This window comes from Eumetopias jubatus, unplaced genomic scaffold (assembly GCF_037043125.1).
Source record: "Eumetopias jubatus isolate StellerSeaLion01/CBP00866 unplaced genomic scaffold, mEumJub1_p1.0 scaffold_5, whole genome shotgun sequence".
NCBI classification, from domain to species: domain Eukaryota; kingdom Metazoa; phylum Chordata; class Mammalia; order Carnivora; family Otariidae; genus Eumetopias; species Eumetopias jubatus.
This window is the reverse complement of record NW_028274811.1, coordinates 128,912,328-128,933,527: the sequence shown is the minus strand read 5'-3', so window position 1 is coordinate 128,933,527 and position 21,200 is coordinate 128,912,328. Positions and strand designations below refer to the sequence as shown.

Here is a 21,200-nt window from a genome sequence, read left to right as displayed (position 1 = left end):
AAAAATAATGAAATCTTGCCATTTACAACGACGTGGATGAGCTAGAATGTATTATGCTAGGTGAAAAAGGTCAGTCAGAGGAAGACAGATACCATATGATCTCATTCATATGTGGAATTTAAGAAAGAAAATAGATGAACATATGGGAAAGAGGAAAAGAAAAGAGAGAGGAAACAAGCCATAAAATACTCAACAGGAGAGAACAAACTGAGGGTTGACTAAGGGAGGTGGGTGGGGAATGGTTTAGATGGGTGATGGGCATTAAGGAGGGCACTTGTTGTGATGAGCACTGGGTGTTTTGTGTTAGTGATGAATCACTGCATTCCACTCCAGAAACCAATATTGCACTGTAATATTATACTACCTAAAATTTAAATAATAAAAAGTCCACTTATGGGTAAGCATAATTAAGGAGGATACAAGGGGGTTTTGAAAGCTGGTTTCCTGGATGATGCCTGATCTGTGGTCTCACTCACTGACTCAAAGAAAGGACGCTAATATGTATCAGGTACACACTGGGTGCCAGGTGCTTTTTCCCTATGATCTCATTTAATTCTTGAAATCCCATGAGAGAGGTATTAATTCTTTTTATTCAAAAGATGACGTTAAAATCTAAGTGGTTAATTAATTTACCCAGAGGTCACACAAGCAGTGGGGGGCAGAAACAGGTTTCATCATGGGTCCATAAGACTTCACTTTCATGCTTCTTCCTGTACACCAAGCTGCCCCTTAGTCAAATAAGATATAGAGGACACGGAGCCAATGGCATTAAAGAAAGGTAATGTGTTCCTGCCAGAAGCTTTGACTTTAGGGACACTCACTGGGTCTTTGTAGGGCGTCTGGAGCCCTGGAATGGGTGTTCCAGCTCTCAATCTATTGCTCTTGGCCATCTGTAGTGAAGGGCCTAAAGATGACCCAGCCCGCAGAGGAGTGATACCTCTCATTTCCTCCCATAGACTCCGTTTACAGCCAGGCAATACGTTGCTATAGCAGCTGCCCACTGTTTGTTCCTAAACTTAATCTCCACCCTCCAAGATACTCATCCACCTTGGAGAGAAAAAGTCCGTCTTTCCACACCTCTTGGCATCTGTGCCTCTTCGTTATCCAACAAGAGCAAGCAGTCCAGAGTCTTTGTTTTGTCTTTACATTTGAAGAGAAGAAGGTGGGAAAAAAAGAGCTTTTGATTTGCTGAATAAAAAATAAATAAATAAAAATGTAAATTATTGCTGTAGAAAACAGTCACTTTGTCACCAAACTTTAGGGCATTGTTTTGAAAATATAACCATTACTTTCTTCGGGACAGGCTGTCTCATGTGCTCCATACAAATATGTTGCTTGCTTATACATACGAGCTTAGAAAGTTTTTGTCAAATGAATGAAATCAGAATATCCCAGCATGTTTTGATATTCCGGGAAGCACATACATATCAATACAGATTTCTCTCTCTCTCGAGCACTCTCAGTTTTTATTAACAAGTAACATGCATTTATTATTTGTAGAAAATAATGTAGAAAACCTAGAAGAAAAGGAAGATAACATTTTCATAACACCGCCAATAGTTCTATCCATTACCTGGTCAGTCCTTACAGGTGTGTTTTTTTAACAGACTCAAACACAAGGGGCCAGAGTGCCCCTGGAGGCAGAGTCCCCTGAACATCAGAGCCAGTATAGCCCCTAAAGGCTGTGTGTCTTTTTTTTTTTTTTTAAGCTGTGTGTCTTGAACAAGTTGTTGCATTTTTTTAAACCTTTGTTTCCTCACCTGGACGGTGAGAATCTGTAACTACTTCGCAGAGTGTCTGGAAGATTAAATGAAATATAAAGAGCCCAAACACTGCGGCTGGTTGCAAGAAGCACTTGGAGAAATGTTTGCCTTTATGGTTATCACATATTACTACATCCAGTTTATTGTTACATCCATTATTAAAATGATAATACTGTTTCTCACCTGCTTTTTCACTAAGCAGCATGCAGTAAGAATCTTTCCGCATCAGAAAGTGCCTTTCTGTAGCACCATTGCTGATGACCATGGAGTCTTCTATCCTGTGGCTGTTGTACCATTTACTCACCAGTTGGGACCTTCATCTTTTTTAAAAACTCTTTTCCGTTAATGGTCTAACAGAGTTGACCTCCCAGAAGAGAGCTGAACTCACTTTTTGCTTCATAGCTTTTTCCTTCCCTGAGGTAAGGTCTAACTGTATAGTATTCACAATTACTGACCTGACGTGAATAGGCTGCGGGTGCCTCCACGGTGGGACACACATCAAACTAGCAACAAACATCACTGTCACCAGGTGCCCAGTCACGAATAGTCTGTAACACCCCTTGTTTGAGATGGGTGTCTTCTCTTGTTCTCCTTTCTGTCAAGCCCCGAAGAATATGGTGATCAAAGCTTTCCACAGGCTTCCTTCCTTGTAGAAATGGCTGTTGTGGGAGAAGGAAGGACACATTTCTCTCTTTTCTGGCATCAGATCAGCCGCAGCCCTGGTCCCTGGCCTCCTGGGCTGTGGCGCCTCCCCGGAGAGTTCTCGGCGGCTGTGTGGGCCACCTCTGCATGTGGGATTATCACGTGGCCTAGGTGACCTCGCCTGCCTCCCACTGACCCCTGTGGCCTTGTCTGTGCATAGGAAGGAAGGGCTATGGTGGAGCCCTCTTTATAGTCTAATCTTAATGGAGTCTGATTCCATGTATTTTGTTGACCTTTAAAAATTGTTCAAGGGCTGCTTTCTTTGAAGAGACCTTATCAGTCTCCACTTTGGCGTCATGATTCAATCAACAGCCTAATCTCTTTCTAATGAACATATGCTAGTGAGATGAGCCATGAGGGGGAGGAACACATGGATATTAGAGCTCTGTCCTGGGCCTGGGGACACGTCAAAGAGTAGAAATGGCATTCGGTTTGAGGAACGCTCAGATAAGCAGGAGAGATAGGTGGTATAGTCAGACGTACATGCGAAGCGCTGAAAGAAAGAGTAAAGGACATTCGGGAAGAAGGGAAAGGCAAATGGGATGCCTCCTGAGATGGTCCAGGAGGGCTTGCAGGAGAGGGTGCTCAGGCTGAGCCGGGAAGCTTAGCTCACTGGGCAGAGGGAACTGCTGGTAGAAAAGGGAGCAGGGCCTGGCGTGTTGGAAGGTCAGTATGTCTGGAATGGAAGGTGTGGGTTGGAGGGGAGAATGGAGGGAGGTGGGTTTGGAGCACTGGGCAGAGACCACAGCTCTAAGATGTTGGCCTGCCTATGAGGGCGCTTAAACTACCCTGAACGCAAGGTAGGAGAGAGTATCAGAGGATCTAAAGTTCAGGGAATTTGGATTGCCTGTAGAAACATCTAAGAAACACAGATTTTTCAGGAAAAAAAAAATTGGTTTGGGTTTAAATTGGGTCTACAGCCCTGACATGGGAGGTAACCTCGCCATCCTGGAAATGTGGAACATACATTCCCATCTGGTCTTTGGGTTCAGAGTGCCTGACTACTCCCAGCTGACTCTGCTGGGTTTTCCTTGAGCTTGACCCAGAACGGCTTGGTGCTGTAGGGTAATTCATGAGTCTTTAATTGTGTCCCCATAGGAAAACTCTGCCGAGGACCTCCTGAGGTTAACATCTAAGAGTTTGCCTGATCTGACCAGTTCAGTAGAGGACGTGTCCTCTTGGACCGACAACGAAGACCAGGAACCAGACGGGGAAGAAGACGAAGGACCCAGCTCGTCTTCTGTCCAGGGAACAGTAAGTGCACCTCTGTTTCCCCAGCTGCTTTGCTGGAACAATGTTTCCCTGAAGACATTGATGGCAGGATCAGAGATGATAGCTTAAGACAGTAGGCTAGAGACCGAATGGAAGCGGACCACAGGGCATTTTTTTTATTTTTATTTTTATTTATTTTATTTTTTTATTTTTTGGTCAGGAGCTTCCAAACAAATCTGTAAGGGTAGTGATTTTCATTTAAGAAAAAACATTGAAATTGGAAATGAGATGAGAGAGCAACTGTGCAGGAAGTTCAGTGTGTATATGAAGTTCCAGGACACTTAGTAATTCATATGTACACATGGATTTTATTGCTATTTTTTGTTGTAGTGTTTGAAAACGATTGGTTGTGAATTTAAACTTGGAGAGATTCTGGTTGAGAGTGGAATGTTACAGTAACATAAAGTCCATTCAGGCACAGTGGTGTGGATATGTCTTTCGGTTTTAAGGAAACCAGGACTTTCACTGGGCTCGTGGCTGTTTTCACACCCTCAGGGTCTGCTCTCACGTGCTACCTGGCACGTGGAGTCGGGAGGGCTTTTAGTTAACTGGGATTGCAGTGTGGCTCCTTGTTTCCTCTTTGGATCCCAGATCTGACAGGTGTGGCATTTTTAGTGTAAACTCTTGTTAGCACTTCTTCCCCATCCAACCAGCCATGGGGAGGGTGCCCCCCTTCTGCCATTGGAGCCCCTTACTCTTTCCCACCAGCACTAAACCCAGGCAGCATGGGTATGGATTGGAAAATTCGTTGTGGTTATAATTAGGCCTCAGAAGACCAAAAATGCATGTTTTATTACATTTATGCAACATGCTCTTTTAGTTTAAGGAAGAAAAGGTTGCTTTTCTCCTTTCTTTTCCATCACTGGAGATTCAGGGCTACTGAGTATGGTTGTATAGGTGTAGATTGCACAGTGTGCTACCTTGAAGGAAGCACCGTTTGCATGATAAAAATCATAGGCTTTTATATTTATTAGGACAATTTTCTGAAAGATGGCAGTAAAGAGTTTTGCTCTAACAAATTCAATAAATTAGGACAATTTTCCAGTCAAGGAAGGAAAGCATCTTAAAGAAGAGATGCCTTTTTGGGAGTACCAACTACGGCAGTCGGCGTCATGGCAGGGCAGGCGTTTAGAAAGTTTCTTCCCGTCTTTGACCGAGTTTTAGTTGAAAGGAGCGCAGCTGAAACTGTAACCAAAGGAGGTATTATGCTTCCAGAAAAATCTCAAGGAAAAGTGTTACAAGCAACAGTAGTAGCTGTTGGATCGGGCTCTAAAGGAAAGGGTGGAGAGATTCAACCAATTAGTGTGAAAGTTGGAGATAAAGTTCTTCTCCCAGAATATGGAGGCACCAAAGTAGTTCTAGATGACAAGGATTATTTCTTATTTAGAGATGGTGACATTCTCGGAAAGTATGTGGACTGAAATCATTATTAAAATGGCATGAAGTGAAGCTGCCCATTCCAGTGAGGTTGTGAAATCTTTCATCATGTAAATAATTTTCATGTCTCTCTTTTATAATAAACTAATGGTATCCAAACTAAAAAAAAAAAAAAAAAGAAGAGATCCCTTTTTGTAATTTGCCTGCAGGCATTGTATAGGGCCAGTGTTGATCTGAAACATTTTTCCAGCTGCTTTCCCTTCAAAGGAGATCTTTCTCGGAACACTAACCTGTGAAGCAAATAAACCAGAGCTGAATGAATGAGGTTAAGGTGAACAGCTTAAAAACAACTGTGTAATTATTTCCATCTCTTTGTATTTTGATACCATTTGGTGGCTGCCCTTATTTTTATGTTTAGTAAGGGCAGAGACGAAGCTAATTTTCGTGGCCTACACTGCTTCTCTGACTCCTACTTACTTCTCGAACCTTACTTCTCACCGAGTTCGTCATTCCTCATAAGCAACCACCACACCACCCTTCCTGTAGTCCCTCAAGATGACTGCATCTTTTTGTGCCACAGGACCTTTGCAAATGCTATTCTCTCTCTCCCTCTTTCTTTCTCTCTCTCTCTCTCTCTCTCTCTCTGGAATCCTCTGCCTGAATAAGATGACTCCTATTCATCTTTGGGATGCTATAGTGTTACTGCCTCAGAGAAAGTTTTCCTGAATACACCCACATATACTAAATCTCTTAGCCCTCATAGCATGACTCTGTGGCTCTCATGTGAACCGCTTGTCACATCTGAATTTGTGATTATTTGATTAAGATCTGTTTCCCCTGTCCAACTCTACACTCCATGAGGTAATGTGATGACTGGATTGGGTTCCCAATGAATCCCTAGAGTTTAGCCACTACATCTGGTGCTGAGTTATAAATATCAAAATGAATTTTAAAACAAACAACAGAATAAGCATTCATTGAATGCTAATGAAAATGACACCTAAATCTAACTGGATTTATCCACCATAAAAATTACGGTTACTCCAAGGCCCACAACTGACCACAGCACGGCAGCCTCAGAGGGCCTTTGGATTACTATCCACATTCTAGCCCCCGTAGCCTACAGGGGTGGTCCTTGAATAAGCCTCGGACAGGCCTGTGTATCTAGTGTCTCCTCCCTGCCACCTCTTTGCAGATGACTTATCCAATAAAGGGTTAGTGTCCAAAATATTTAATGAACTTACACAACTCAACACCAAAACAACAAGTAATCTAATTTAAAAATGGGCAGAAGACATGAACCGACATTTCTCCAAAGAAGACATCCAGGTGGCCAACAGATACATGAAAAGATGCTCAACATCACTCATCATCAGGGAAATACAAATCAAAACCACAATGAGGTATCACCTCACACCTGTCAGAATGACTGAAATCAACAACACAAGAAACAGCAAGTGTTGGTGAAGATGTGGGGAAAAAGGAACCCTCGTGCACTGTTGATGGGAATGCAAACTGTGCAGCCACTCTGGAAAACAGTATAGCTGTTCCTCAAAAGGTTAAAAATAGAGCTACCATATAATTCATAATTCCACTACTGGGTATTTACCCAAAGAATACAAAAACACTAATTTGAAAAAATATATGCACCGTTATGTTTATTGCAGCATTATTTACCATAGCCAAATAATGAAAGCAGCCTGAGTGTCATCTGCAAATATCTTCTCCCACTCAGTAGGTTGTCTTTTAGTTTTGCTAGGTGTTTCCTTTGCTGTGCAGAAGCTTTTTATTTTGATGAAGTCCCAACAGTTCATTTTTGCTTTTGTTTCCCTTGCCTGAGGAGACATGTCTAGAAAAATGTTGCTATGACTGATGTCAGAGAAATTACTGTCTATGTTCTCTTTCAGATTTTTATGGTTTCAGGTCTCACGTTTGAGTCTTTAACCACAAATTTTGTGTGTGGGGGGGGGTGTGTGTTTAAGGTGTAAGAAAGTGGTCCAGTTTCATCCTTTTGCATGTTGCTGTCCAGTTTCCCAACACCATTTGTTGAAGAGACTGTCTTTTCCCCATTGCCTATCCTGGCCTCCTTTGTCATTGATTAATTGACCGTATAGTCATGGGTTTGGTTCAGGATTTTCTGTTCTGTTCCATTGATCTATGTGTCTATTTTTGTGCCAGCACCATACTATTTGGATCACTACAGCTTTGTAGTATGTCTTGAAATCTGGGATTGTGATACCTCCAGCTTTTTTCTTCTTTTTCAAGGTTGCTTTGGCTATTCGGAGTCTTTCGTGGCTCCATGCAGGTTTTGGGATTATTTGTTCAAGTTCTGTGAAAAATGCTGTCAGTATTTTGAAAGGGATTGTATTAAATCAGTAGATAAACACACATATTTTTTTAAGATTTATTTGTGAGAGAAAGAGCGTGTGTGTACGGGGGCGGGGGGATGGGGAGGGGCAGAGGGGGAGAGGGGGAGAGGGAGTCTTAAGTGGACCACACTGAGTGTGGAGCCCAACACAGGGTTCAATCCCACAACCCCGAAATCACAACCTGAGCCAAAACCAAGAGTCAGACACTTAAACAACTGCACCACCCGGGCGCCCCAGCACACGTGTATTTTTAATTGATCTTATATTTACTTTTGAAACTTGGTATGATTTCAGTGATATAATCATGAACATTTCCCCCATGTCATTAAAGGGGCTCCTGAAGCATGATTTATAATTGCTAATATTCCATAACATAGAAGTGCCATAGCTTATTTCACCAGTTTTCTACCAGAAATTCCATTTTCATCAATCACAGGTATATCTGATTTTTTCAAAGTTATAAAGAATGCTGTACAGAATATCTTCATTCATGTACCTCCGTGCACGTTTTTTTATTTTATTTCCTTAAATAGCTTGAAGCAGAATTGCTTAGTCAAAGGTTTTCTCCAGAGAGGTTATTTATTACTAACTTAGAGATCTAGCAGTGGCCAGTTCCCATCATCACCAATAACATTATGTTAAAAAAAAAAAAAAGTTTACCAATTAATCATATATTGTTTTATATGTTTATTGTAGTTTTGCCAAAAGCATGACAATGCCTTATGTGATAACGTAATTTATCTGGGAAACTCAGCACTAATTCTCTACAAGTGCACGTCTCAGTGCAGTATGGTAGGGGATCTCCGTCATGTCACCCCAGGCTTTCATAGACAAATCCCAAATCCATTATCCATGCGAAACCCAAACCGATCCTGCTTTGACAGTTCTCCCTTCTCTGAGCCTCGACACCACCTCACCCACTTCACCTTCTGCTCTGCCTTCCTTGCAAAGCCCTCCCAGAGGGGGGAACACCTGGGTTTCTCCCTGGCTCCCCAGTAATGCCTCAGCACCAGTCATGTGTCACCATCCTCTTGAGCTCTGGTTTCACCCAGGAGAACGGAGCCCGAGACAGAGCCCTGAAGGACCAGCAAGTAGGCAGCTGGCACGAAGTATTTTCTGGATTTCACAATGTGCCCAGGGTCTGCCTTGCTCTGCCTTATAAAGGTACTGAACTACTGAGGGGGGGGGCAGGGAATTCTCTTTTTCAGTTCTATGTTTATAGTCCAGGACTCTGCTTCATCATATTTTAAATACTAATGAACCATTTAAATGAAAGAAACCTGGTACTGTTTAATCAAGTTACAAAGCCTTTTATTTCACAGATGATAATAATTAAACCTGCTGCCAAACTCCACTCAGACATTGACTATTTTTGCACCTGTAAGTCACAGTGTGCTCCAAGCACTTAGCTGAGCAAACGCAATACAAAGGCTGAGGACCTGTGATGAGCATCCTTAGGATTTATTTTTCATGGCTGCAATAGACAGCAAGGAGATTTTCCTTTCAGAAAGGTCCAGCCGTGCTTGGAATAAAACCATATGGTGAACATCAAATTTGAGTAGTGGAGGCAGAAAAAAGGGAGTGGGAGCAGGACAGTGAAATTCCATGGTGATTTGCATAATTGTCATCCATCTCAGAAGGGTCTGGCTTCAGTGACAGGGCTCCATCTCCACCATCCACTGCTCACCGCCCCCCCACCACAGCCAGTATGGGAGACTGCCGCTTCCCCCGTGCCGGCTGTGGTCCTGGTCCACGTGACTGGCCATTCTTTCTCAAGTCTGTCTTCTCCACTTTGTCTTCTGCTCTGCAATGACAATTTGTAAATTAGTATCTGGCCATGTTGCTTAATGGTATAAAATTATTCACTGACTCTCAATCACACTGAGGTTAAAATCCCAACTCCTTAACATGGAATGCATAAACTCCAGCCTGCCTGCACAGATGTCTGTACATGCTCCCAGCAGCCCTACACACACACACACACACCCCTCCCCTAGCACTGTGAGATCCATGTTCCCCAGGTGTTCCAGAACTCTCCACTACTTTGTGCCTTTGTACCTGCTCTTTCAACTTGGAAGATACTTGTCAGCCCAGCCCAAATGTTATTCCTCCCCATAAGTAAAGCTTTCCCTGAGCCCCCCAGAGTTATTTGGTCTGCGCTCTGCACTTGAATAGACTTCGGCCATAGTGCTTACCATCTTGTTTTCATAATTTATCTTTTTATTCTGTCTTCCTCATTAGACATGAACATTTCAAGGGCAAAGACCATGATGTCTTAAGCATCTCTGTCACCCTAGGATGGTAGCGTGTCTGGGATTAATAGGAGGTTGAAAAGAGGAAGGATTCTCCTGTGCTGTCTTGCCATTCCTTGACCACTTCTGATCTGTCTCTTGGTGCTCACCTGGTCGTCTTCTGTCCTTGAGGTACAAGCCTGGGTCCACGAGCCTCTGATACTTGTGCTTCACTCCTCTTGCCCCCTGCTGAGCCCTCCTCCATCTACTCTTAAGAGGAATTGGCCCCTGCCTCTTCCACCACTGAGGGTATCACGCTGTGGGGTATCACAGTGCTGCAAGATCTGGTCTTGCTGCTGATAGGAGAATCGGGAAGAGTAATTCCTTTCTGGCCCTTGTGGCCAGTTGAGGGAGTCTCAACTCAGTTGCAGGTTTTGCACACTTGGAACCAAGATGACGTTGCGCTGCTGAGTGTGCAAGCCTGCGGAGGACACGAGTCGTAATTCCTCTGCTGCCTGCCAACATCCCCATAGAAAGGAGAGTTGGTATTAAAAGGAACTGAGATGCTTTGCTTTGAGGCATTACGTGTGTGTCTCATCTCTGGTTATCTAAGCACTAACCTTCCTCTCAAGGACCAGATCAAGTTCAGAGTTATCTCCAAGGCCGCCCTCTGCTCAAAACATTTACCAACATCGCGCTCTCTCCCGAATCTGTTGATCACTGCTCCCTGGGCATTTAAGCCTGTGCTGTTCTCCATTTACGGGTAGCTGCTTATCTCTTTGGGGGAAGAAAGAAAATACTCAAACTTTGTAAACTTTTGAAGCCAGGCATATCTATTTAGGCTCCCAGTATCCACTGGAGTACCTTGTGTTCAATACTTACTCAGTACATATTTCTCTTTTGGGGGGGGACAGAGAGTGCGTGTGCGCATGTGAGCAGGGCTGAGGGGAGAGGGGCAGAGGAAGAGAGGGAATCTCAAGCAGTGCAGAGCCCAACACAGGGCTCGATCTCATGATCCTGAGATCACCACCTGAGCCAAAATCAAGAGTCAGACGTTTAACCAACTGAGCCACTGAGGTGCCCCTCAGTACATATTTCTTGATCATAAAGCTGTCTCTGGAGCAATGGTTCTCCAGGTGTGGTCCCCGGACCAGCAGCAGCAGCATCACCTGGAAATGTGTTAGAACCACGGATCCTCAGGTCCCACCCTCAACCTGCAAGTCAAAAACTCTGAGGTTGGCAGCCAGCGTCATTTAACAAGCTTTCCAGGTGATTTGGACACAGGCTAACATTTGAGAACTTCAGAGCCCGCCAATAAAAGGAGTGGTAACTGTGTTGTTATTGGCTATTCCAAAAAACGTGTATCCTTTCTCAAGTGTAAATAATCATAGCTCATCTTTTTTAAAAATTAGATTTTTCAGGGGGAAAAAAATCTAGCCTCCTGAGAAAGTGGCTCCTCTCTTTTAAAATGAAGAGAGGAAGAAGAGTTTTAATATAACAAGGCATGATGGACTGGGTGATACCTCTTAAGTGTTGGGGAGCCTTTTTCTATTTTAACAAAAACAAAACTGGAAGTAATGATTGTCTTGCCAAACCTGCAATTGTCAAGGCTCAGCTCGGAAGAGTTTGTTTAGCACATCAGTCAGCAGGCCTGTATCCGGCTTCCTTTGACATCAAGGGAATCAGTTCTAACATTTCTGGAATCACCAGTTCAGGAAAATCTTAGAGAACTTCTGGGTGATTAGGGTTTAAGAAGGAATAAAGGACCTCATCTTTCAAAAGGAAAGAAGCGCCAAACTGGATCTTAACGGTTCTGTAAGTGATATTGGTGTTTGATTCTTTGGTGGTGGGATAGTCATGAGGAGGGAGAACCTGAATTCCAGTCTTCTGGAAGAGTTAGCATCTTCAGGGATGGGTATTAATCTACATATGGAAAGAAAGGAAAGGAGCTCTTGGGCTTTGTTTGGATTGAGTAACTGATAAAGTGTCGGCCCTTAGTTTCCAGAGTGTCTGGGCGCTGAGGACTTGCATTGCCGTGTCTAGAAGTACCGTTTCTGGTTGAGTCGAGCTGCCCTAGGTGGGAAACAGTCTCTTGTTTTGTGCCTAAGCTAGATTTTTTTTTTCCTGGTGAATCAAATCAGAGCCTTATGCAAAGAACAATGAGCACCAAGTATGTAAACTTGCAACTAGTATTAAAATGGGAAGACCCCATAACTGACTGGAACTCAGATCTTCACAGAATGAAACTGTGAATGCACAGGGACTGACACAGGGCACACTGCACTTTTTGCAAGAGGGGCAGATGTTCTCTCCCTAAAGCCTCAATGAGAGGGTGTTACAGGCTGCTCGCCCAGGTGCAGTGGGCTGGGCTACACACCTCAGGGTGCCTCTGAGTCCATGGCAATTGCAGCAACTGCTTAGACATGGCGCACTCCCCTGCGTCAGACATGGTCTTCCCTTCTTTCTGGGCTTCCTCTTCCTACTCATCTAACTTCAGGACTCACTTCTCCTGGGAAGTCTTCCCAGATACACATATCCTTCATGCCTGGATGCCTAGCATGTAACACGCCCTGTATTTTCCTTCATGGTCCTTAACGCAGATTATAATGATGCAAAGATGCATGTGCAGGCTTGCTTAATGTCATCCTCCCGCACTAGTAGAGGACCCAAGTGGGCAGGACCCATGTCAGGTTTGCTTCCCCATGTATACCAAGGGTTCACTGTTGGCTCCCAGTATGCATGTATGTATGGGGTGGAAGGATGCTGGGACAGTTGGACAGTTGACGTTCCCCCCTCGTCATGTTTGATCATCTCCCACTGACTTGCCCGCCTTCACCAGCCCGCCATGCATTTAAAATGGGCATGGCACTCATTGTTGGTGTCTGCAAACTAGGAAGTCTATCGTCTGCCTCTTCCTTCTGGATTTTCCACCTGGCATAGGAATACTGATGATAGAGAAATCATTTTTCTACATATAGCATTGGGAAAACACAGCATACCTTTCCTTAAAATAGGACATTCATGGTAGTGCCTCATTAACAAATGAGTAGATCTCTTTACTTTTTGTTCGGTTAAGGTAGGAAAGCTACAGGCTAAAGATGGAATTTAGGACTTGATTTTTTTTTTAACAAATCAAAAGCAACAACAAAAGATTAAACATTCCAAGGGAGTTGGTGAAGTAGTATGTGGACCGTAAGTGAAAAGAGACGAGTCAAAAAGGTACCAGGGAAAAGATCATGGAAAGGAGAGTCTCAAAGATGGGGATTCTGATAAATAGAACTGCAAAGTGTCTGAGCTACAAGGAACCTAGGGGATCAGCTGGCCCCAACCTTGCCTTTTATAAGCTAGAAATAGGTGAGAGAGAAGGCTATTTAGCTCTGCTTGTCCCCCCAAGACGAGTCATGCTTATGGCTCAGGGCAGCTATGAGGGAAAAGCAAAAGCAAAAAGGCCGGGAAAGAAAAGGTGAATGTCTTCAAAAAGGTGTTCACAGCACTTCTCAAATGTGCCGGGGGAATGACTGTGTGTTGCAGATGCATCCTTGTGCACAGGTAGCTCTGCACTCTTCTCTGTGTCTACAGTGCACAGGGAGGGCATGGTTTCAGCTGGTCCTCAGATCTTCGGGGTCCTGGTTGGAGTGGGGTAGGGCCTAGGAATTAATTTTCAGAAGCTTCCCAGGTGATTCTGATACTCACCCAGATGTTGAAAAGCAAATTTGGGGGAGAAGTTGACTGCTGTCAGAAGCAGCAGGTTCAAATACACCCTTTGTTGGCCATGTGGCAGTCTCTAGGACCAGCTGCTTCGTGGCAGGGCTCCTGAGTCTCCTGGCTGGGAGCTGTATGAGCCCCCGTACCTGTCCGTCCGTGGCTTTGAGATAAGTGGACCTTTTAGGCCCCCAACTTCCTCCCTCCTTTCCATAGTTTGGGATGAGGGAATGAGGCCACATGTTTGAGGTGCTCGTGGGAAACTTGGAAACACAGACTCCCCCAGCCCACTCGGGATCCTCTGTGAGCAGAGACTTGCGTGTATCTCATAGTTCTTCTCATTGCCTTTGTGGATGCCAACCAGTTCCTGGTACACAGACTACTGTTCCCGGCACCAACCCAAAGCAGGCAGTGATGCATATACTGACCCACAGTTCCCCGAGTTGTACATTTTCCATTCCACGGTCCCGGAGGGTGAACTACCCTCTCTTTCCCCTCAGAGTCCGAGACTTTCCCATGCAGGTCTCCGCTCACCTAGATGCTCTGTAAGCCAGACGTCAGCTGGCTCGGGCCACGTGTAAGAGGCTGCGTGAAGCTCAGCGCAGGGTGCGGAATTGCCAGAACAAGATAAGACAAGGCCTGCAGTTATTGCTGGTCTAGGAAAATGAGATTTAAATTTGGGGGTGGTTTTTGTTTGGTTTGGTTTCGTACTTAAGGAGATGAAGTGATTACTTAAATGGGTGGGGGGGAAGGTAAGATAAGAGTAATTATTCGGCCTGGATAAATGGCCCAGAAAACTGCTGAGGTTTGCATTAGGTTGAGTCCCGTGGCACATTTTCTGGGGCCTGTTCCAACTCGTTACCTGGCTCTGTGCTGCATTTTCAAATGAGCAGTTTGCACTTCTCAAGGAAGTAAACAACTCAAGTGATTTGCATTTAAAAAAGCAAATACTGTGTCTACACTCTCCACACAGCGGTCTCAACTGTGGGGTGAACACAGCCAGTGGAGGGATACCAGACTGTCCCGTGGAGCATGCGTGGAAAATAGGAGAACTTGTATAGATTTTATTTCATTTTAGATTGTTTGGGGTTTTACAGTGTATGTACACGTTAGTGCAGTAGCATGGGGTTATAATTTATGACTCTATGTTGGGAGTGCTTGGTGGCTACACCATCCACAAAGGCTGACATTCCAGCCTGGAACCTTGTGAAATACAGTTCAAGAAATCCCCTTAGTAGGCAGTTGACTTTATTATCGCCTTCTGAATTTGAAAAATTCCTTCAAATTTCAGTGAAAATAAAATAAGGTCTACTAGAGCATGTAATCCTATTTCTTTGCCCTCTCATTTCTTTTGTAAAAATAACACCATAGAAGTCATGACGTGACTTTATGACTTCAGGTTAAGTCGGTTCCTGTCTTCATGTATGCATTCCATTACCATATTCCAAGATGCCTTTCAGCCCTGCCCCCTATTACAAATTTCCCTCTTATAAACATCACCCCTAATAATTTAGTTTTCTGTGTCCTTTGGGAGTTTAAATCTGTGATCCACACATTGAAATGTAAAGACAGATATATTAAGACTTGAGGAAAGTAGGCAGTTCAGAAATGAAACTGAAATGAAAACTTTTTTCTGCCCTAGCCAAAATGATGGCAACTGCACAGGAGGAAAAAACGGGATGATGTGACCCATTTGTGCACCGTATAGCTTAGGAAATCTATCTTATTTGTTTATGAGCTTCAATCAGCCTTGAAGTTAGCAGAAATCCTTGAGATGTATATGTCTTTTGAGACTGTAAATGGAGATCGTGCTGATACAGTCAGATTCTTACTCTCTTAAGAGAAACAGGATATCCCCACTTAGTTTTAATTCCAGTTATTGTGTTGATTTTTTTAGGAAAATGACAAAACCACTTTGACAGTGCATAGATGAATTAGACAAATAGGCAATGCATGCTAGAAAAAAAAACACACCTCACTTGAAGACTTCGTGAGCAACGGAAAAGTTGGAGTTTTGGGGGTGTTTTTCTCTTTTTCACTACATCTTATGCAAAACAGTAGTCCAGAGCCTGGAAATACAAACAAAGCAAAATATAAGAGATCAGAACCTCCCTTGTGGAATCCAGGGCAGACATTTCTCAAAGAAATAGGTTTGTTTAAAGTTAATAGAGTTCTCCCCAACCCTATTGTTATTGTTGTTTGCTTGCCTAGCTTTTTGTTTGCTGTTTGTTTGCTTGTTATTGCTTGCCTAGCTTTTTATGTAAGTACTGGCTGGTCTTAGTAAATGACATTTGCAGAAAAAGAAAACCATGCCACTCCCTTCTGGTTCTTTCTCTTATACCTTCACTTGAAATATCCTTCCTTCTACTTGTGCCTGTCAAGATTTTGAAGCCCCCCTCATCTTTCAAAGAGACTTTTCTAATAGTGCCAGCCTCTGTCTCTCTCTGATTGCCAGTTTCATTTGTCTATTTCTCATACCATAATATTTAAAATCAGACCCCTTCCTGATTTATAAATGGAGTAGGTGTTTTCAAAAATTTTTTGGTAAAGCTGTTGTGTGGATATTCCAACTTATTTCCTCTAGTAACAGACATATGTACTTAATAGATATTTGTGGAATTATCTTTTAAGCTAGTAGAGACAGATAGATAGCCTGCATGTCACACACACACACACACACCCTCTCCTCAGCTCCAAAAGCTGAGGACATCTCTAATTCTTCCTGACACTCTTTGCTCTGACACCAGATACAACCACAGAAGTTGGTGATGTGGCCTTGCAGGTGCTCACAACCAGGTCCTGGAAGGAGCCAACACTGGACTATAGCCAGCCTGACATTGCCATCCACATGCTGCTGAGAGCTGTGCTGGGGACTCTGGGTGACACAAAGAGATAAAGACACAGTCTTCCTCTCTTAACAGGATTTGTTTTATTCCATAATGAATTATAGTTATTACTATACTTTTCATATTCCCCTCTTCCATGTAATAAATTCTTAGGAGCCATATGCCATATTGACACAGAGGAGGGACATCTCATTCCTTCCAGGAATCTGGGAGGGCTCAATGGATGGGGTGGTGTTTGACTATTCCATAGATTTTCCATAGGAACACCCACAGAAATGGGTGATACTCTAGAGCAGAAGAACAACATGCGCAGTGGTCCTCAAAAAGGAAATTTTACAGCCCATTCAAGGATCAACAAATAGTCAATGAATCATAGATGTTCAGTCCATGCTTTTAGTTGCAGACTAAGGAATTTGACTTATCTTACAAATACTGGAGTCAGTGATGGTTTTCAAGTTGAGTGATGGAGTCAGAGTATTTGTTTTAAGGTTACTCCGACAGTGAAGTAGAGAAACAACTAGACTGAAGAAAAGCAGAGCAGTGGTGGAGGCAGACAGGTGTGGAGGCCTTTGCCATAGCCCCACTGGGAAGTGACCAGAGCCTGTGCTGCAGGGAAGGTGGCCATGAAGATGGAAAGGCAGGAGGCAGTGTGACTGACAGGTCAGTGGAGGAAGGGAGCAAGGCCAGCCTACCAGGTGGAGTGCTTGCCTCTGCAATCAGGGGGTCCTTGGTGGTAGAAAAGGATGAGAAGAATTTCCTCCCCACCTTTTTTTTGTGAAGGCAGGGCCAATCCTAAGCAATAGTTGGAATAGAATTTTGTTTACCTTCAAAACCTCCAACTTCCTGTCCTCTGCTCCTCCTCAGTTGCTAGTCCCTCTCTTCACAGGTTTCCTAAAGCCTGGTGCCCTCATACTGCTCTCAGCTTCCCTACTGATGGTACCCACAGTTTCCCCAGCCCCTAGGAGACTCCAGGCTCCCAAGAAGTCCTCTAACCTTCTTCTCCACGTCATTTCCCTCCCTTTTGCTACCAACATCAATAACAACAAAGGCCATCCAACAAGCAAAATCTTTTCCATTTCTTCCAAGCAGTATGTTTGCTGATAAAGCAATCTGATTAAACCAGTCTCAATGGTGGCCAATAATTCTGTGACACTTAGCAAACTATGTGCATCTTAAAAAGAGAACCCTTGTTATTTCAGATGAGTTTCTTATCGGTATCATTTAAAAATGAAATTTAAAGATAAAATCACAAAGCATGGATGCCAAAGATGTTCTCAAGAGGAAATACCACGGTAGACCAGTAAGCCTTGTTTCCAGTAGCAGCTTCCTTAAGATGTCTCCGCTTGTCAGTACCTTCCCTCCAACTTACTAAATTATGTTTCCTAAAATTTCTCAAGTTTGTTCACAGTGACTTTGGATAGGGGTAGAGGTGGGGAGGTGGACGCCTAGGGTATGAACTATTACTATAGGTGAGAGGTCAGCAGTTACAAGGCCAGATCATATGCATGTCAGGCTTTGCTGGCCAGTCTCTGTTGCAACCATCCACCTCTGCCTTTGTAGTGCAGAAGCAGTCATCGGCAATAAGTAAACTAATGGGCATGACTGACTTCCACTAAAACTTTACAAAAACAGATCTTGAGCCAGATTTGGCCCCCACGCAGCAGTTTGCCAACCCCTCTATAGATGATCATGTGCGTGCCTGGGACAACCTCTCTCCTTATTGCTTCCTACGTGGGCTCCCATGAACACACCCCAGCTCTCCAGTCAGATTCTTCAAGAAGTGCATACCCTTGGAAATATGTATCAGCAAATAAGCATGAAGTTAGTACCAGTCCTGGAAAAATAAAGAGTTGAGGGTACAAATCCTGTTGATCTGGCAAAGGCAGCAGAAGGCCTCAGGGTGCCCCCTGGAACTTGCCAGAACATCAACACTTAGAGGCATTGTCTTCAGCCCAACCAGTTACTCTTCATCTAAAACCTGCCTGAATGGTATGTTCAGTTAAAATGATCTTCTATTTTTCTAAGCCAGATAATCATGTAAAACTTTCTCTAAAGAAACATTTGTAGAGCGAAAACATTTGTATGGGAGTGTTTTAATTCATGCCTTGTTTTTTTTCCTCCTTCCCTCCCGCTTGCTTCTTGGGTCTCTCTTAACATGCCTCTTTTTTCTGATAGCTCACCCACCTCTACTTTTTGTGTGTCTTGAGATTTTCCTACACTCATGATTTTATCATTCTGGAGTTTAGGATAAAGACTATCAGGGGCGCCTGGGTAGCTCAGTCAGTTGAGCGTCCGACTCTTGATTTTGGCTCGGGTTGTGATCTCAGGGTTGTGGAATCGAGGCCTGCATCAGGCTCCACACTGGGTGTGGAGCCAGCTTTAGATTCTCTCTCCCTCTCCCCTTCTCCCATCTCTCCCTCCCTAAAAAAAAAAAAAAAAAAAAAAGTCATTGTCCTGCTCCCAGAAATATGTCCAAGGAGAGCAGGCAGCCTGCTCCTGCTGAGAAATGACCCAAAGATCTACCTTTAGTAGCCAGCCCACCAGCCAAAGGAGAGCTACAGACTCCGCATTTTTCTCACCCACTGGGTCATGGAATACGGTGAGAATGATAGATTCCTGCTTTGTAGATAATGTCTGCCCTCGCCTTGCCTCAATTTGAAATCAATATCAAGGAGGGACATGTACAGATTCTCCTTCTTATGATCTGCATCTCCTGTTATTTTTGAAGAACTGAGTCACTTGAGGACATTGTCCTCTCCTTGGGATGGTGACACATACAAACCCGCCACAGGGGAGGCAGACGTGGGCCAATGACTGATTATATTCCGATATCCTTAAAGGTGATTTCTTTGCCTCGACCTTCCAAGGGACTAAGAAATCTATTTAATTTGTATGCATAGAAATCATCCAAATAATCACCAACAAAGTATGTTAAGCCCATTCAAATTGTTTGGGGATGATCAATGGGAGGAATCCAGAAACAGGCTCAGAACAAGGACAATATTGTTTCATTTTCAGAGTCCCAGCCTGAATGCCTGGGTCCACATCAGTTGCGGCTTTTCCCCAGCTGCCTCTGATGCTCTGCACACACGCTCTGTGTGTACTAGAACATTCTGGGGTCTGGCAAGTTTTACTTTTCAGCTTTACTGTTTTCCTCGTCAGTCCTGAGTCCCCTTCGTTGGAAAGCAGTGACTCTAGTGTAGCAGTAGATTTCTGTTTTAATTTCTGCAGTCAACTCACAGGCTTCTTGCTGCTTTGGGCTGATTTATTGTTGTTCTGATTCCCTTTTTCTGAATGGTTATTCATTCCCGGCCCTGGCCTCTCTGATAGCCATCTGGTTCTCCTTTGGTCACTCAAACATCTGCCCCAGAGATTTGGAAAATGAGCTTCCTTTGGCAGCCTAAAAATAATCTGAGTGTGACTGAAGCATAAAAGGGAAATCGCCATGCTCCACTGTCCTGTAGATACTGACCAGGGGGATGAGGCAGTACAACTTCCTAGGGATTTGGAGCTTGGATGTCTTTTGTCACATCTGCAGATTATTTGTTTTTCAAGTGCTGGGAACTGTAAAAACATGGCATGAACTGGGTGCAACCCGTCCTCCTGCAGTTTCCCTTGGGATCAGATTAGCTTGCGCAATGGAGATGGTTGGAGATGAAAAAAGCCACACTTTGCATGGTTGGTTTGTAAGACTTCAAAAGTTTGCTGAGAAAGACAGATGATGCTCAGGGTTCACCATTATATTAGTTACAGTGTGTTTAAGGAGATCTCGTAAATGGTTTGGACAGCAGTTATAGAACATTTCTAAGTACTAGACTTTTAACTTGGACCCAGGGGGCCTGTCTCTAAGGTGATGATGGTTTGCTCCTTGCCTCCAGAATAATAAAATTTACCAGAATCTAAAACTCAATCCTAGGCTGTTTCTCCTACAAAAATATTTCTAGCCTCATTGTCCAGTACAGCTTTTCAGAGGTGCTACAAAGGGTGAAAATGTCAACATAACAATGATATTCAAATAATTACAATCCCAACATATTCAAACCTTGTAAATCATAATCCAAAGACATTAAAATCAAAAGTAATTAACATCCAATCTTGAATTTCCCTCACCTTTTGAGTTAAAAACCAAAGCACTTAATGGCCTCCTTCAATTTCTCCCATTCTTTCTTTTGCTCCATCTTCACAAATGAGATTCTTGATGCCAGGGAGAGGTTGTGCTCTTCAGCGTCTGCAGCCTGGGTGATTTCTCACTGGAACAAATATGACTCAGCTCCAAGAAAATTGAATTTGTTCAACAGCAAGTTTCTTGTATGCTTTCCCTTTTAGTGAAATGTAAATGAACAAAGAGTAAATGGACCTATACCCTTGACATTTAGAAAAATGAGCCAATCCCTCAGTCCTAGACTCTTGTCCCAGGCAAACTTTTGTTCCCAGGACCTTATTTAATTTTGCCCAAAGATCACATCAAGAACTGTAAAAAGTCTGAGATTTTACACTATGGTTTCATGGATGCTGGCACAAGACATGAGATTCCCGGGTCAGAGACAAATGACTTTATTACTGATGGCAAAGCAAGTAGCTTTTGGCTTTCTCCAATCCCAGTTTAGGATTCAATCCTGGTTCAGAGCATCATGTTTGCGTAATGTCCTCCTGCAGCCCCAAGTCCTATGGGAATGATACAGAGGGGCTCGAGTAGATGCACATGCAGTAGATTTGTATCACAGCTAAGGAACCCTGATTGTTGGCAACCTGCATCTTTTATGATAGGCTCAAAGCAAATCTGACTGCCCTTTGCCCCAGAGAAAGACATTATCTTTATTATACTGGATGATAAACAAACCTGCCTCTTCCTCCAGAAACACTATCTCTGACTTTCAAGGTGGTTTGCTCTACAAACATCCTCGAAAAGATAGTTAATCCAGAGTGAAAACAGCCTAT

General features: G+C 43.5%; 1 protein-coding gene and 1 pseudogene across 2 annotated transcripts in view; both read left to right on the top strand.

Moving 5' to 3' along the window:
* The window catches only part of PDZD2 (PDZ domain containing 2), a 212,534-nt gene that overhangs the window by 140,886 nt on the left and 50,448 nt on the right, over nt 1-21,200 (top strand). For both annotated transcript variants that reach the window (XM_088023529.1, XM_028098107.2), the window contains exon 5: nt 3,564-3,719. In XM_088023529.1, the coding sequence (XP_087879655.1) occupies nt 3,564-3,719 (156 nt within the window). The remainder of the gene's footprint in view (nt 1-3,563; nt 3,720-21,200) is intronic.
* LOC114204885 (10 kDa heat shock protein, mitochondrial pseudogene) lies at nt 4,847-5,199 on the top strand (annotated as a pseudogene).